General features: G+C 35.6%; 1 protein-coding gene across 2 annotated transcripts in view; it reads left to right on the forward strand.

Moving 5' to 3' along the window:
* Positions 1 to 17,750, forward strand: part of KLHL1 (kelch like family member 1) — a 562,289-nt gene that overhangs the window by 220,864 nt on the left and 323,675 nt on the right. Inside the window, exon 2 of one of the 2 annotated variants that reach the window (XM_005687646.3) lies at positions 3,648 to 3,830. The exons of the other annotated variant lie outside the window; for it this stretch is intronic. Within the exon in view, the coding sequence (XP_005687703.1) occupies positions 3,648 to 3,830 (183 nt within the window). The remainder of the gene's footprint in view (positions 1 to 3,647; positions 3,831 to 17,750) is intronic. 2 annotated transcript variants of the gene reach the window in all.

Below are 17,750 nucleotides of genomic sequence, written 5' to 3' on the forward strand. Positions count from 1 at the left end.
TACACATAATTTTAATGGATTTAGATTCATAAGCTTGTCTGTATATTCTTTGGGTGTTTGACGTATACAAAAACATCTTCTGGAAATAATACCAAATGTGTTTTTTCTTATCTAACTCTAATGGCCTTTTTTTTCTTTTAATTTGCTAACATTACACTGGCAAGGCCCTATAGAAAAATGTTGAATAGAAGTAGTACTAGTAGATTTTGTTGTTAATTTCAAGGTGAAAAGGATTCAACAAAATTTGATATTTGCTGTATGAATGAATGAAGTGGTTTATATAATTAAAAGTTTTCCTTTAAGTCCAACTTAGTTTTGATGCATTACCAACCATATATTTGATACTTTTATTTTTTTTATTCATTTCTCTTTCACATACTTTTCTATATTTGGTTGCTAATATTTTCTTACAATTTATGTAAATACCTTTAAGAGAGACAATGACCATTAATTTTCCTTCCCTGAATCATCCTTTCCAGGTTTTGTATCAATGTTATATTTACCTCATTAAAATACTTGGAAGACATGATCTCTTTTTCCATTCTCTGGTGATAGTTTTTTTTATTTTAGTTTAAATATTTTCTACTTATGTTTTCAAATCATTGTTATATTAAAGAATATTAATATTAATGATTATTTTCACATCTACTAAATACCTAGCTGTGATCCATCCATCTAAAACTATCTGTAGTGCTTGGTGACCTGTTTCTAATGTTTGTTTTTCTCCCTGTAACTTCTTTATAAGTTTGCTACTTTTCTTTAATGTCAAGTGCTGTATGCACATACACAAGAAATCAAAGAATCTAAGGTTAGCTCTTTCTAGTGATAATTTATTTTGACAGTTTGTTGGCATTTACATTAGAAAATCAACTTAATTCAATTGGAGATTTCACTGATTCATATCTAGGTTTCAGCCTTTGTATCATCTTGTCTATTTCCAGTTTCTCTAACTTCTAGGATATAGTTCTTCAGAAGTTCAGTTGAGAGTCCATTAATTTGCCAAAGTTCCTTGTTTTTGTTAGCTCTTAAAGTCAAATTGTTATCTTTCAATCTCTGTTTAACTTCTAAACGTACTATAAATATTTTTTACTCACCTAGCACATTTCAGTTCAGTTCAGTTCAGTCGCTCAGTCGTGTCTGACTCTTTGCGACTCCATGAATCGCAGCACGCTAGGCCTCCCTGTCCATCACCAACTCCCGGAGTTCACTCAAACTAATGTCCATCGAGTCGGTGATGCCATCCAGCCATCTCATTCTCTGTGGTCTCTTTCTCCTCCTGCCCCCAATCCCTCCTAGCATCAGAGTCTTTTCCAATGAGTCAACTCTTCGAATGAGGCGGCCAAAGTATTGGAGTTTTGGCTTTAGCATCAGTCCTTCCAATGAACACTCAGGACCAATATCCTTTAGAATGGACTGGTTGGATCTCCTTGCAGTCCAAGGCACTCTCAAGAGTCTTCTCCAACACCGCAGTTCAAAAGCATCAATTCTTCGGCGCTCAGCTTTCTTTATAGTCCAACTTTCACATCCATACATAACCACTGGAAAAACCATAGCCTTGACGAGCACATTTAGGAATCAGCAAATAACCACTAAGGGAAACGTGGCACACAATAGTGGCCATGCCTGAACTTTCCTGCCTTATGGTCCCACATTTGCCCTCCAGTTTTGACTACTTTTGGGAACAATATCCATTCTTCCACCAAGCCATATGGTACCAGCAGAAGTTCTGCTTAGTTCCCACATTATTAGCTTTTTAGGTTCTCAGACTCCTAATTGATGTTGCTTATAGTTGGTAGAAACCTCGAGGAGGAAGGAAAACGTTGTGTTAATTTTGAGCTGACTTTCATGAGTTTACCTTTATTCTAGGAGCTTATTCTTTCAGATTCTAGCTGCCTTAGAAGCTATAAGTATATTCCAGTAGTTATTTTGATATTTAATGCAACTTTTTTTCTGGTGTTCTTGGTGAGGGGTTTAGTTAGCAACAAGTTATTGCATTGTAAATGGAAGTAAAATACTCCATGTTACTATCTTGAAATATATCATTTATTTCCTTATTAATGTTATGCATCTAATACAGTGTCATTTTTTAAGTTCTTTTAAGAGTTTATTATCAGAGCACCTAATTGAGTCTGCTGGTCCTATCGTGCATGTATATTGAGAGTGTTCTATACATAAAATATATATCTTAATGTTTTTATTATGAAACAGCCTATAATAATATTAGTTATAAGAGCCAAAATTAAGTATCATGTATTTTATGAAATCCTAAAACCTGATGAAGCACAAGTTGGAATCAAGATAACTGGGAGAAATATCAATAGCCTCAGATATGCAGATGACACCACCTTTATGGCAGAAAGTGAAGAAGAACTAAAGAGCTACTTGAAGAATGTGAAAGAGGAGAGTGAAAAAGTTGGCTTAAAGCTCAACATTCATAAAATGAAGATCATGGCATCCAATCCCATCACTTCATGGAAAATAAATGGGGAAACAGTGGAAACAGTAGCTGACTTTATTTTGAGGGGCTCCAATATCACTGCAGATGGTGACTACAGCCATGAAATTAAAAGACGCTTACTCCTTGGAAAGAAAGTTATGAACAACCTATACAGCATATTAAAAAGCAGAGAAATTAGTTTGCTAACAAATGTCCATCTAGTCAAGGCTATGGTTTTTCCAGTAGTCAAGTATGGATGCGAGAGTTGGACTATAAAGAAAGCTGAGCACTGAAGAATTGATGCTTTTGAACTGTGGTGTTGGAGAAGACTCTTGAGAGTCCCTTGGACTGCAAGGAAATCCAACCAGTCCATCCTAAAGGGGATCAGTCCTGAGTGTTTATTTGTAGGATTGATGTTGAAGCTGAAATTCCAATACTTTGGCCACTTGATGCAAAGAGTTGACTCATTGGAAAAGACCCTGATCCTGGGAAAGATTGAGGGTAGGAGGAGAAGGAGATGACAGAGGATGAGATGGTTAGATGGCATCACGGACTCAATAGACATGAGTTTGGGTAAACTCCTAGAGTCAGTGATGGACAGGAAGCCCTGGTGTGCTTGTGATCCATGGGGTGGCAAAGAGTCAGACATGACTGAGCGACTGAACTGAGTTTTTTACATAATTGTATATGTATGTTTTTGTTTAATCAATTGGGTACAGAATATGAGTCAGCAATCTACTTTCAAACTTTTGTCAGTCTTTTTGCAAATGACATTATACAATTTCTCACAGTAAAAATCACCTACTTATATAAAACATTTACTAAAACCTCACAAGAATAGTAATTTAGAAACATATCATTAAATGGTCAAACTCAATGTCAAATTGATTAAATTAACATTTAAATAGTAATTCATTTTAGGGAGGTTATGCTTGTAATTTACCATTTCTCACTGTTTTCAAGTTTATTATCTCCTAATAAATACAGATAACCTACCTTTTAAATTTCTTTAAAGTAAGAAAAATTTACAATTCATTTATTGCTTCTTAAAACAAATCATTTAACCCCAAATGTATTTTTCTGACATATTAATAATAATGGACATAAGGAGAGAAGCTTAAATTTAAAACTAAACTTTGTATGCAGTTCTGAACAATTGGTGGCACTTTATAAACCCCATATTTTTGTGCTTTTTGTGTGTGGTTTGCAGACTGTCAGAAACTAGCCATTTGCTGACACCTCAAAGTGATATGGACTCTGGTAGCTCTGAAGAATTCTATCAGGCTGTGCACCATGCTGAGCAAACATTCAGAAAAATGGAAAGTTATTTGAAGCAACAGCAACTCTGTGATGTTATCCTGATTGTTGGGAACCGAAAAATACCTGCACATAGGTATAGTAATCTGCCTTTATCAGAAATATGAATTCATATATTTATAATGATGGTCTGGTTCAAAATACTCTACAAATAGAGAGATAAGAATCCATGTTTTTAAGGATGTTTGGGTAATTTTCTTGGTGAAAGTTATAATGCCATGTTAAGTCACCTTTTTAAGAAGTAAAGCAAATGTAAATAGTTCAGAAATAACTCTTCCAATAAGGTAGAAAAATATCCCATTTTATTGATTCATTACTGAGTCATACTAATTAGGAATCAATTCTGACTTAGGAGTATGTACCTAAGCTCTGAAATGAGATATGCTTTTCCGTCAAAATTGAAAGAAAGTCAGGTTATTTTTGGCATACACTGTTTATTTCAACTAGGAAATTCAATGTGATATCACAGGAAATTCATAGTGATATCTTTATTTTAAATATATTAAAGGTTCCTTAATTTGTGATGTACTGATATTATTCTAAGGCCCAATATATTCAAACATTAATGCATTTTTAAATATTCCTTATTACTTATAAATAACAATTCTAAGTAACATGAACTAGATATCTGATTATTTGTGTCCTATTGATACACTATTAGTTTATTTTTGAAAATTCATTACATTTGATGTTGATTTTTTTCCTCAATTTTTCTATTTATTTTTTGAATTTTTATGAGAAAACAATTTAAATTTAAATTTTGATACTGATTATTTTAAATAGTTGAATATATGGACAAATCGCTTTAGGCTACCTTGATGTACACCATTTAATACCATTAATACTGATAAATAAATAGAAAACAATAAACTATAAAATAAATATTTACAATGTACCTCTCTTTCCCATATTTTTAAACTTATATTGCATTATCTAGATAATATATATGCACCTAAGTGCAAACTATTAAAATAATTCCAAAATATAAGGCTATATTTCTATTATGTTAAGAATGTTTAATCATGGACATTGCATTTAAACCAATACACTAAAAATGCATAGGGAAGAACATTTGACACTAAATAATTAATCTAGATCTAATTCATCAACTAACTATGACAGCAATTCTAATAATATAATAGTGATAGTCACTAAACTGTATCCAATCCTTTGTGACCCCAAGGACTAACGCATGCCAGGCTCCTCTGTCCATGGATTTCTCCAGACAAACATACTGGAGTGGGTTGCCTTTTCCTTCTCCAATAATACAATATTCACACTTATTTTGCAAACAATTTTATGAAATTGCATTATCATTACCAATAGAACAATTGTATTATCATTATTAATGAGACAGGGTTGCAATATGTGTGACAAATATGTAGATTATTCTAACCTGTCATCTAAATAGCATCTAGATAAACATTCTGTTAACAAGTGATTTTAATTTCATAATGTAGCTGTTTATTTTAATTACCCACTAGTTTAATATATATATATATTTGTTCAAGAAGACAGAGGGAATCACCTCAAAAGTATGTTAACAGAATAAATTCTCATTAATATTTTTGAAACAGAGTTTTATATAATTTTAATAATCTTATTTTATTGACTTTTATTGGTACTAATTTAGTATTTCTCATTTGAAGCAATTTTAACCAGTATATCGGGCAATCCCCCATATTAATTATACTCTATTGTTTTCCATATTACTCTTCTTCTCTACACTGTTAATACTATTTTCTAAATAATTTGGTAAATTATGTATTTATTTTATAACAAATATGACCAAAACATGTTTGTTTATTGGTTTAGATTACTTTAAAATATATTTTAGCAATATATTATTTATATGATTAATATTCTAAACATTTAAATATTTTATGTATTTAGCAGATATGAAATTTGATATATTATTGTCAGTTATCTTCATTTTTCTTAATATGAAAGTTTTACCCTATTCACTAAATTTATTTAAATTAGGATTTATATTTTCTCACTCTATAGTTTAAAACTTTAGTACTATCCTTTCAGTGAGTAGATATCTAAGTTAAACATATATTAACAAATATGTGGGAAAATATTTATGGGAAGCTTGAAAAAGGCAAGCACTGTTTTTAATAATTGCAAGTAGATTGCACCTCCTTGTTTATACTTTTGCAAAAGAAAATGACTTATCAATGCAAAATCAAATCTATGCTTAAAAAATAATAATCTTAGTAGTAGTAACAAATGAATGGATTTTTAAGTTATACTGTTATATTTTGATTAGCACAATTGAATATTGTCTTTGGACAAAATATATATAATGTCTCAGTTATTACCAGTGAATAATATGGGACTAGTAAGGTAAGTTCAAATCATGGAAAAACAAATAATTTGCATTAAGATCTATTCTGCCTGAAAAGACATTGCAAGTTAAATGTCATAGTCATTTACAAAGATCATGTGTGTTTTCTTTCATATTAATTGTCTTGTCATTTGAAACTTTCAAATCAATTCCCATTTAAGTTAACAGATTATGACCATTACTGACTTCCCATAAAATCTTTAGCTTATGTGATGGCTATATTGCATATATATATTTAACCTGATGCAAGTTACAACTATTTATTAATGAAAGATCATGTATTTATAGATATATTCAGATTATTGTTAGGCATATTTTTAAGTAGATTAGCTCTGAAAGGCTAACAGTATTTAAGATAACCATTAATATATTTTCAGAATTAAAAATAATAAAAATCTTGATTTTATCTGTGCTTTAGTTTCTCAAAGAAATTTTAAAATACAGACTTCTTTTAAATGGTCCAGATTAATTGGTTAACAACTACCAAAGCAAAACATTTGAAGGCAAAACTCCAAATTCTAAATATAGGGATTTTTCTTAGGTAGGCTGCATATAATAAAGGATGTCAGATACTGAAAATTAGACTGGCAAACCCTGTATGCGAGACAGCAAAAGAGACACAAATGTATAGAACAGTCTTTTGGACTCAGTGGGAGAGGGAGAGGGTGGGATGATTTTGGAGAATGGCATTGAAACATGTATAATATCGTATATGAAACGAGTTGCCAGCCCAGGTTCAATGCATGATACTGGATGCTTGGGGCTGGTGCACTGGGATGACCCAGAGGGATGATATGGGGAGGGAAGAGGGAGGGGGGTTCAGGATGGGGAACATGTGTATACCTGTGGCAGATACATGTTGATGTATGGCAAAACCAATACAATATTGTAAAGTAATTAACCTCCAATTAAAATAAATAAATATATATTAAAAAATAATTTAGACAGTCAAATTTTCAATAGTAAAAGAATTAAGGAGTTTTCATGGCTTACTCTCTCATTATATACAAGTATATAATGAAATACAGTTAAGATTTTGAAAGTTTTTTTTCTCCCTTTAGCCATCATTAAGAATAAGCGCCTTGGATACAAGTAAATGAGAAAATCTTTTTTTTTTTTTTTTTAATTTTATTTATTTTTTTATTTTTTAAATTTTAAAATCTTTAATTCTTACATGCGATCCCAAACATGAACCCCCCTCCCACCTCCCTCCCCATAACATCTCTCTGGGTCATAAATAGCTAACTTCCTGTGAGTTGAAAATAATGGCGCTTTTAATTTTATGTGCATAGGAAAAGTGTGAAAGAATCTAAAACACAGTCAACAATCTTTGTTGTTAGGAAGCAAGGCTCCTAGACACGATAAAGAAGGCACTGGAATTATTTTTAATGTATAAACATGTATAAGTTTTAAACTTCTTAGTATGAACATTTCAAGATCAAATAAATTCTTAAGTGAAAAATAAATGATATATGATAGAGAAGAAAGGATCTTGCTCTATAGACCAAAACATTGGGTATCTCAGGAAGCAACATATTCTATTTTCATTTTCCTGCAGGGGCTTCCCTGGTGGCTCAGATGGTAAAGAATCTGCCAAAATGTGAAAGACCCAGGTTCTGGGTTGGGAAGATACCCAGGAGAAGGGAGCGGCAACCCACTCCTGTATTCTTGCCTGTAGAAGTCCATGGACAGAGGAGCCTGACAGCTACAGTCCTTGGGCTTGCAAAGAGTAGGACACAACTGAGTGACTAGCACTTTGACAGTATATTTATTTATTTCAAGAATATATTTATTACTCTAATATTCTTTATTGAGCACTAGTATTATGGAAATAGTTGAGGCTAAAAGGAGGAATTGCTATATTTAGAAACATTTAATTTCACAAGTAACTTAGACATTAATACTCAAGAGTAGGGAAACAGTAATGTTTATCTCTATTGATGGAAAGTTAGTTTATAGATATTCTTTGATGGGAGCAGAATAAATTATAATAGTTCTGTACAAACTTCAGAAGAAAAAAAAAGAAAGATCCCTGTGCCTGTTGGCATCAGTAACTCTAGGCAACTCCCATTGCACTAGGCTCTGGAAGTGCTCCTGTGGACATAGTATGCCTATGAGGCCCCCTCAATCCAGACTGGGTTCCTTGAACCCAGGCTTCTGGTTGGCCCAACCAGGCCAACTACCAGAGATCCAGGCTTTTATCCTTCCCAGTGTCGGGCCATCCACTTGTGCCGCCAAGTTCCAGTGCCAGGCTTGCCCCTGTGGATCCAAAATTTAAGTTGGTTCCCATGGATACGGGCTTCCTGGGCTCAGGAGGTAAATAATTCTCCAGCAATGCAGGAGACCTGAGTTTGATCCATGGGTTAGGAAGATCCCCTGGAAAAGTGAAAGGCCATGCACTCCAGTATTCTGGCCTGGAGAATTCCATGGACTCTATAGTTCATGGGGATGTGAAGAGTCGGATACCACTGAGCAACTCTCACTTTCACTTGCCCTTGGATCCAGGCTGTCTGCTGTCTCTGCAACAGAAACTTGCTCTGGCAGAGCAAACCCTCAGACTGGCCTGAAAGTTTTCACCTTACAAGCAAACTCTGGTGGTTCCAAGTTCAAGGCTTACTCTATTGCCACGCCAGCCACAATAATAATCCAATACAACAATATGCTGGTGAACTAATCACTTTAATATATATGTTAGAAGACAAAAGAGTTCAAAATAACTACAGCTACAATAATTAGTTAATAAATACCCAGTGTACACAGTGTAACAACAGGTGAATTGTGACATCAAAACGAAACATGGGGGGATGGGAAACTGGGAGTAAAAGGTCAGAGTACTCCTATGAGAATGACATTATCAGCATAAAATAGACTTATTTTTATAGAATATTTTATGCAAATTTAATGATAATCTTAAAGCAAAATTACAACAGATACACAAAAGTAAAAAAGAAAGGAATTAAAGCGCAACACTAGAAAATCATGAATCCCCAAGTAACAATAGCAAAAAAGGAAGGAAGAAACAAGGAATCAGTAAAACAGTCAGAAAACAATACAATGACATTATAAATCCTTCAGTTCAGTTCAGTTCAGTTGCTCAGTCGTGTCTGACTCTTTGTAAACCCAAGAATCACAGCATGCCAGGCCTCCCTGTCCATCACCAACTCCTGGAGTTCACTCAGGTTCCTGTCCATCATGTTGGTCATGCCATCCAGCCATCTCATCCTCTATTGTCCACTTGTCCTCCTGCCCCTAATCCCTCTCAGCATTAGAGTCTTTTCCAATGAGTCAACTCTTTGCATGAGGTGGCCAAAGGACTGGAGTTTCAGCTTTAGCATCATTCCTTCCAATGAATATCCAGGACTAATCTCCTTTAGAATGGACTGGGTGGATCTCCTGGCAGTCCAAGGACCTCTCAAGAGTCTTCTCAAACACCACAGTTCAAAAGCATCAATTCTTCAGCACTCAGCTTTCTTTACAGTCCAACTATCACATCCATACATGACCACTGGAAAAACCATAGCCTTGACTAGATGGACCTTTGTTGGCAAAGTAATGTCTCTGGTTTTCAATATGCTATCTAGGTTGGTCATAACTTCCTTCCAAGGACTAAGCGTCTTTTAATTTAATGGCTACAATCACCATTTGCAGTGATTTTGGAGCCCAAAAAAATAAAGTCTGACACTGTTTCCACAGTTTCCCCATCGATTTCCCATGAAGTGATGGGACCAGGGGCCATTATCTTCATTTTCTGAATGTTGAGCTTTAAGCCAACTTTTTCACTCTCCTCTTTCACTTTCATCAAGAGGCTTTTTAGCTCCTCTTCACTTTCTGCCATAAGAGTGGTGTCATCTGCATATCAGGTTATTGATATTTCTCCCAGCAATCTTGATTCAAGCTTATGCTTCTTCCAGCCCAGCGTTTCTCATGATGTACTCTGCATAGACATTAAATAAGCGGGGTGACAATGTACAGCCTTGACATACTCCTTTTCCTATTTGGAACCAGTCTGTTGTTCCATGTCCAGTTCTAACTGTTGCTTCCTGACCTGCATATAGGTTTCTCAAGAGGCAGGTCAGGTGCTCTGATATTTCCATCTCTTTCCGAATTTTCCACAGTTTCTTGTGATCCACACAGTCAAAGGCTTTGGCATAGTCAATGAAGCAGAAATAGATGTTTTTCTGGAACTCTCTTGCTTTTTTGATGATCCAGTGGATGTTGGCAATTTTATCTTTGGTTCCTCTTTCTTTTCTAAAACCAGCTTGAACATCTGGAAATTCACGGGTCATGTATTGCTGAAGCCTGTATTGGAGAATTGTGAGCATTACTTTACTAACATGTGAGATGAGTGCAATTGTGTGGTGGTCTGAGAATTCTTTGCTATTGCCTTTCTTTGGAATTGGAATGAAAACTGACCTTTTCCAGTCCTGTGGCCACTGCTGAGTTTTCCAAATTTGCTGGCATATTGAGTGCAGCACTTTTACAGCATCATCTTTCAGAATTTGAAACAGCTCAACCGGAATTCCATCACCTCCACTAGCTTTATTCATAGTGATGCTTTTTTAAGGCCCTCTTGACTTCACATTCCAAGATATCTGGCTCTAGGTGAGTGATCGCACCATCGTGATTATCTTGGTTGTGAAGATCTTTTTTGTACAGTTCTTCTGTGTATTATTGCCACCTCTTCTTAATATCTTCTGCTTCTTTTGCTGCTGCTAAGTCACTTCAGTCGTGTCCGACTCTGTGTGACTCCATAGACTGCAGCCCACCAGGCTCTGCTGTCCCTGGGATTCTCCAGGCAAGAACACTGAAGTGGGTTGCCATATCCTTCTCCAATGCATGAAAGTGAAAAGTGAAAGTGAAGTTGCTCAGTCGTGCCCAACTCTTAGCGACCCCATGGATTGCAGCCTACCAGGCCGGAAGGAACTGGCAACCCACTCCAGTGTTCTTGCCTGGAGAATCCCAGGGATGGAGGAGCCTGGTGGGCTGCCATCTATAGGGTCGTACAGAGTTGGGCACGACTGAAGTGACTTAGCAGCAGGTTCCTCCATCCATGGGATTTTCCAGGCAAGAGTACTAGAGTGGGTTACCATTGCCTTCTCCATCTGCTTCTGTTAGGTCCATACAATTTCTGTCCTTTATCGAGCCCATCTTTGCATGAAATGTTCTCTTGGTATCTCTGATTTTCTTGAAGAAATCTCTAGTCTTTACCATTCTGTTGTTTTCCTCTATTTCTTTGCATTGATTGCTGAGGAAGACTTTCTTATCTCTTCTTGCTATTCTTTGGAACTCTGCATTCAGATGCTTATCTCTTTCCTTTCCTCTTTTGCCTTTTTGCTTCTCTTCTTTTCAAAGCTATTTGTAAGGCCTCCCCAGACAGCCATGTTGCTTTTTTGCGTTTCTTTTCCATGGGGATGGTCTTGATCCCTGTCTCCTGTACAATGTCACAAACCTCCGTCCATAGTTCATCAGGTACTCTATCTATCAGATGTAGTCCCTTAAATCTATTTCTCACTTACACTGTATAGTCATAAGGGATTTTATTTAGGTCATACCTGAATGGTCTATTGGTTTTACCTACTTTCTTCAATTTATGTCTGAATTTGGCAATAAGGAGTAAATGATCTGAGCCACAGTCAGCTCCTGGTCTTATTTTTGCTGACTGTATAAAGCCTGTCCATCTTTGGCTGCAAAGAATATAATCAATCTGATTTCGGTGTTGACCATCTGGTGATGTCCATGTGTAGCGTTCTCTTGTGTTGTTGGAAGAGTGTGTTTGCTATGACCAGTGTGTTCTCTTGACAAAACTCTATTAGCCTTTGCCCTGCTTCATTTTGTACTCCAAGGCCAAATTTGTCTGTTACTCCAGGTGTTACTTTACTTCCTACTTTTGCATTCCTATCCCCTATAATGAACAGGACATCTTTTTTGGGTGTTATCAGTAACTATTCTAAATATCATTGGATTCAACTCTTTAATACAAAGGCATAAAGTGGCTGAATGACTTAAAAGCAAAGACTCAATTATATTCTGTCTACAAGAGACTCAGCTTTAAGAAAACACATAGTCTCAAAGTAAATGGATAGAAAAAAGTTATTCCAAGAAAATGAAAATAAAAAGAGATCAAAGTAGCTATGTTTATTTCAGACAGAATAGACTTTAAGCCAAAAATCGTAACAAGAAACAAATATAGCCACTATATATTGATAGAAGTGTCAATTCATCAATAGAATATGACAATTTTAAAAGTATTATTGTAATGCTTTCACAGTATATATATATATATATATATATATATACACACATATATATATGTATCACATTCACACATTGTATAACAACAGTGGGCTTCATAGGTAGCTCAGCTGGTAAAGAAACCACCTACAATCCAGGAGAATCTTGTTTGATTCCTTGGTTGGGAAGATTCCCTGCAGAAGGGATAGGCTACCCACTCCATTATTCTTGAGCTTGCCTGGTGGCTCAAATGGTAAAAAATCTGCCTCCAATGCAAGAGACCTGGATTCGATCCAGGGTAGGAAGATCTCCTGGAAGAGGGCATGGCAACCCACTCAAGTATTCTTGCCTGGAGAATTCCCATGGACAGAAGAGCCTGGTGGGCTGCAGTCCATGTGGTCACAAAGAGTCAAACATGACTGAGAGACTAAACACAGCACAGCACATATCAACAGTATCTCAACAAAACTAAGCTAGGGGAGATAAGAGAAGCTGTAAACTTTTGTTTTTCTCCCCATTGTTTAGATATCACTTAAATATCCTGTTTATTCTTACTGTGAATATACAGCAACCAGTGAAGCATCTTTCCTTGTATTAATTAAAACAGATGTTTATCAAACATATTATAGCATTGGTCTACCCTGCTGGTGATGCAAAAGAATTATAAAACATGCTCATTTTCCTTGTGAAGCTTCCAGCTATCTTGAAGAGGAAAAAATAACCCATAAGACAATGTACTTGTGTTTGTAAATAACTACAACTGAAATATATGGCTTTGATTCCAAATACAAGAGACGATGAAAGAAATGAGTACTATATGAGAGTATTGCACAAGTTTTTTTTTTTAGGAGAAATTGAGATCAGCCTGATGAAAGAGAACAAATATGCTATTTTAGATAGAATAGTATGGAAAAAAGAGAAGTAAATAATTTGCAGTTTTGAAAATTATGATGTACTAGCTTAGCTAACATGGAGCAATACAGAAAGTAAGCTACAACATTAAGGCAAATGTGATTATGATAAACCTTGATATCTGGTAGAGAGGTTTGCATTGGAATTATGTATACAATTAAAAGTTCACATAGGTTCTTGAATAGGGGAGTAACATAGTCAAATTAATGTTGTGTTTAGTCATTCAATCATGTCTGATTCTTTGATACCCCATGTGCTGTGGCCCACCAGGCTTCTCTGTCCCTGGGGATTTTCCAGGCAAAAAGACTGGAGTGGTTTGGCATGCCCTCCTCCAGAGGATCTTCCCACCCAGGGATCAAACCCAGGACTCTCATTGCAGGTGGATTCTTTACCAGTTGAACCCCAGGGAGGCCCAAGAATACTGATATGGGTAGACTATCCCTTCACCAGAGGATCGTCCCCACCCAGGAATGGAACTGGGGTCTCCTGCATTGCAGGTGGATTGTTTACCAGCTGAGCTAATCAAATCAGTAATAATAATAGCTTCCCTGGAGGCTCTGATGGTTAAAAATCTGCCTGCAATGTGGGAGACCCAGATTTGATCCCTGGGTAGGGAAGATACCCTGGCAAAGGAAATGGCACTCCAATCCAGTATTCTTGCCTGGAAAATCCCATAGACAGAGGAGCCTGGTGGGCTACATGGAGTTGCAAAGAGTCAGACACTACTGAGAGACTAACACTTTCACTTTCAATAATACTAGTTAACACTCACTCTATTGCTTATTTGCCAAATCCTATTTGAAGTGTATCTCATATACTAACCCACTTTGTCCTGAAAAGGAACAAAATTATTTTTCCACTTTTTCTCTCATAGAATAGAAAATGGAGAAATTAGGAATTCACCCAAATTATGCACTTCATAGGTGGTGGAAATAAATTCAAAGCCAGGCTGTCTGGCTATAGAAGTAATGCTTTAATGACTACAATAGTCTGCTTAGCATAATTTACAAAGACAGTCTGAAAAATAGCACAGGTTTAGAAAATGTAGGAAAGTCTTCCCTTGTGGCTCAGATGGTAAAGTGTCTGCTTGCAATGCAGGAGACCTGGGTTTGATCCCTGGGTTGGGAAGATACCCTGGAGAAGGAAATGGCAACCCACTTCGGTACTCTTGCCTGGAAAATCCCATGGACAGAGGAGCCTGGTAGGCTACAGTCCATGGGGTCGCAAAGAGTCAGACACGACTCTTATTTAGAAAATGTACAAAAGACGGGCAGAGCAAAAACTAGCTACTGCCCCAGGAAGCTGTTATACTTAATCCAGGCATGAAATGAGGACCATGTAAACACTGAAAGAGAGATGAATTGAGAAATACTTTGAACAGTGTCATTAGTCAGGATCTTTGGATGCAGTGTAGAGACTGGAATTCAGGTATGCAAGGTTTATTTATAAAGTATTTTCAGAAGAAGAGCAGGATAGGGTAGAAGAAGGAGAAAATTCAGGATGTAGTCTCAGCAGGTCCGTAGCTTCATCTTTAACTCCTAGTCATACCCTGAGGAAAAGGGACAGCCTTCACACCTTGGTTCTATTTATCATCATTGTTGGACCCACTCACAAGCTGAGAGTTGGGAAGGCTGTAGAATTTTGGAGATGAGGTAAGAGTAGCCAGAGCACATGGAGTGAGGGAGCCTCTGTTAGACCAAGTGCAATTGGTCTACACAGAAAGGGTAACTGGAAGCAGTTAGGTGTCAATATCACTGGTGCTGGAAACATAGGTGTACCTCATAAAAGCGGCCTGGGCACAGGAACCATACAGTCCAATTCAAGAGGAAAGGTGGATATTGTGTCATATTTATACAGACAACAACGCCAGAAGACATAAGTGATGACTTCATAATACTGTGAAAATTCAATATATTTGTGATACACCAAGTAGAATTAGGGAAGTAAAAATAAAAGAGCCCTCCAAGTGAATACTCTGAGTTTAGTTGAGAGCATACCAGAATGCTACTGGGATATCTAGTGAGCAGTTTCTACAGGCATTCTAGATAAGTTGCTAGATTAAAACCACAATAAATGTTATAATTAAGGCCATGCTCAAACATGGTTCTGAAACAGTGAGTGTTAAGGCCAAAATTTAGACACACACACACACACACACACACACACACACACACACACACAACCTGGAGGCAGTGAAAGGGTCAAGAAGTAAGAGTAAGAAAAGTCAAAGAATTTGAGGAAAACCAGGCTAAGGAAGTCTGCACTGCCTTAGCTAAAATGGGATTTAGAGAAGGCGTGGGAAGTCCACAACGTCAAACTCCAAAATAACCTGGAGTAGGACTTAGACAGGTTTAATAGCTTTGTAAGCAAATAAATTTGTAGTGACCTCAATAAGAGACTTTTCCAGAGTGACTGCAAGCATTCGCTTATTTATGCAGTTTTTGCTTCTGCTTCTCTTGCATTAATAGAAGCTATATACTCACCTATGAAGATATTACTCTCTGTTATGCATTGCACTCCTCTTTTAACATCTAATTCAAATTTCATGTGCCACTAAATCTAAATGCAGTATAAACTTTTCTGTACTTCTCTTACTGAGTTAGCAGTATTTTTTATTTTATAGCCGATGGAGAAGATTTCATATCATTATTTAAGATAAATTCTGTAGGTTTTGTAATATTTTCCTCTACATGGATGTTGCCTGGTTGCAAATAAAGCCCTTATATACTTAAACTGGTTAACTGGCTAACTTTATGTCAGTATATTTCTTATGCTCCAAAAAAAAAAAAAAGTACATATATATATCTGTGGCTTATGATAATTTACTTTGGTTTCCAGTTATATTTAGTTCTTTTGATAAAACTGATTAACACTGATTTATCTAATCAGTGTATAACAAATATTTAAAGCTATCTGTACCTCAATTATTTTGTCACCTATGGGAATATAAAGAGTTGACATGTTTAAGTACTAACTGTCCATTAAGAAAACTGATAACTTTAAATATATCTAACATGTTACCAATTAGGCTATTAATATTAATAGCTAAAATCATGAATCACATGCCTAAATTCATGAAGTATGTACTAAGGCTTTTTTCCAGTTGAAAAAAGTCATAAACTTATGAATCATAAACACTATAAATCATAAAGCTATACTGATACCACTACTTTCAATCCTATTTAAACAGAAGAGTTTCAGAAATAATTCAGACAACTGATTAAAACACATCTTAACTACAATTCAGGTATCAATTTTTTTTAACAATTCTCTATTCATAACATGTTGTCAAATATTTTACTCATTCATCTTAAAATATATTCCTACTTAGGATTTTAAAATATACAAAAATCTTAACAATCATTAAAACAACAATAAATCATCAGAAAATTGAAATAGCTGCATGTTTTTAAAGCTATCAAAAAGTTGTGGCAAAACAATAAAAATTAAAAATAACTAAAAAATAAAGTAATATTCTCTTCTTAGCTTCTACTTTTATTTTAATGGTGTGAGTTGACCATAATGTCCATTTTACAAGTAAGACTTAATGATACATGGGAGAAAGCCTGGAGAATGTAAATCTACAATCAAGAGCAAAATCAGTCAACTCAACCTGGAAACAAGGCCATTAAAGCAAGTATGAAAGATAATTTAAAATATCTATACGGCTGCTGCTGCTAGGTCACTTCAGTCGTTCCGACTCTGTGTGACCCCATAGATGGCAACACACCAGGCTCCCCCGTCCCTGGAATTCTCCAGGCAAGAACACTGGAGTGGGTTGCCGTTTCCTTCTCCAGTGCATGAAAGTGAAAAGTGAAAGTGAAGTTGCTCAGTCGTGTCCAACTCTTCGTGACCCCATGGACTGTAGCCCAACAGGCACCTTCGCCCATTTGATTTTTCAAGCAAGAGTACTGGAGTGGGCTGCCTTGCCTTCTCTGAAAATGTCTATAGAAAAAGATAAATATGATAAATAATGTAAGTTGATACTAAAAGAAATTTGGAAAAAATGTTGACTCACTAGAAGTCTTCTGCAATAAAACACAAAGCAAAAGAAAGATTGAGTGTAAACTGAGCTCACTCAACAACATGTAAGGTGCTCTCAATTACCGGAACATACATAGAATTAAAGTCCAAAAAAGAGTTAGAAGACTAATTGGGTGAAAAAATGAGGTACAATTAACAGATAATTTTCTAAATTTGATGAAAAAGATCCATCCACCTCTCCAGGAAGCACAGAAAATCGTAAGAAGAATAACAAAGTAACCGCATCTATATAACTTAAGCCATAATAGGCCAACTCTAAATCTTAAAATAAACTGAAGAAAACTAAAACAATTAGAGATAAAGGACATAATAAAACAGGGAAACAATTATAAGAATGAAAAATAATTTCTATTAGAAACAATAGAGTCTTGATTATAATAGAATATTAGTTTTCTAGCTCAAAATATTTTTTTCTCTCAATCTAGAATTCTATATCAAGTGAAATAACTTTATATTTTC

Source organism: Capra hircus, chromosome 12, assembly GCF_001704415.2.
Source record: "Capra hircus breed San Clemente chromosome 12, ASM170441v1, whole genome shotgun sequence".
Classification (NCBI taxonomy): Eukaryota; Metazoa; Chordata; class Mammalia; order Artiodactyla; family Bovidae; genus Capra; species Capra hircus.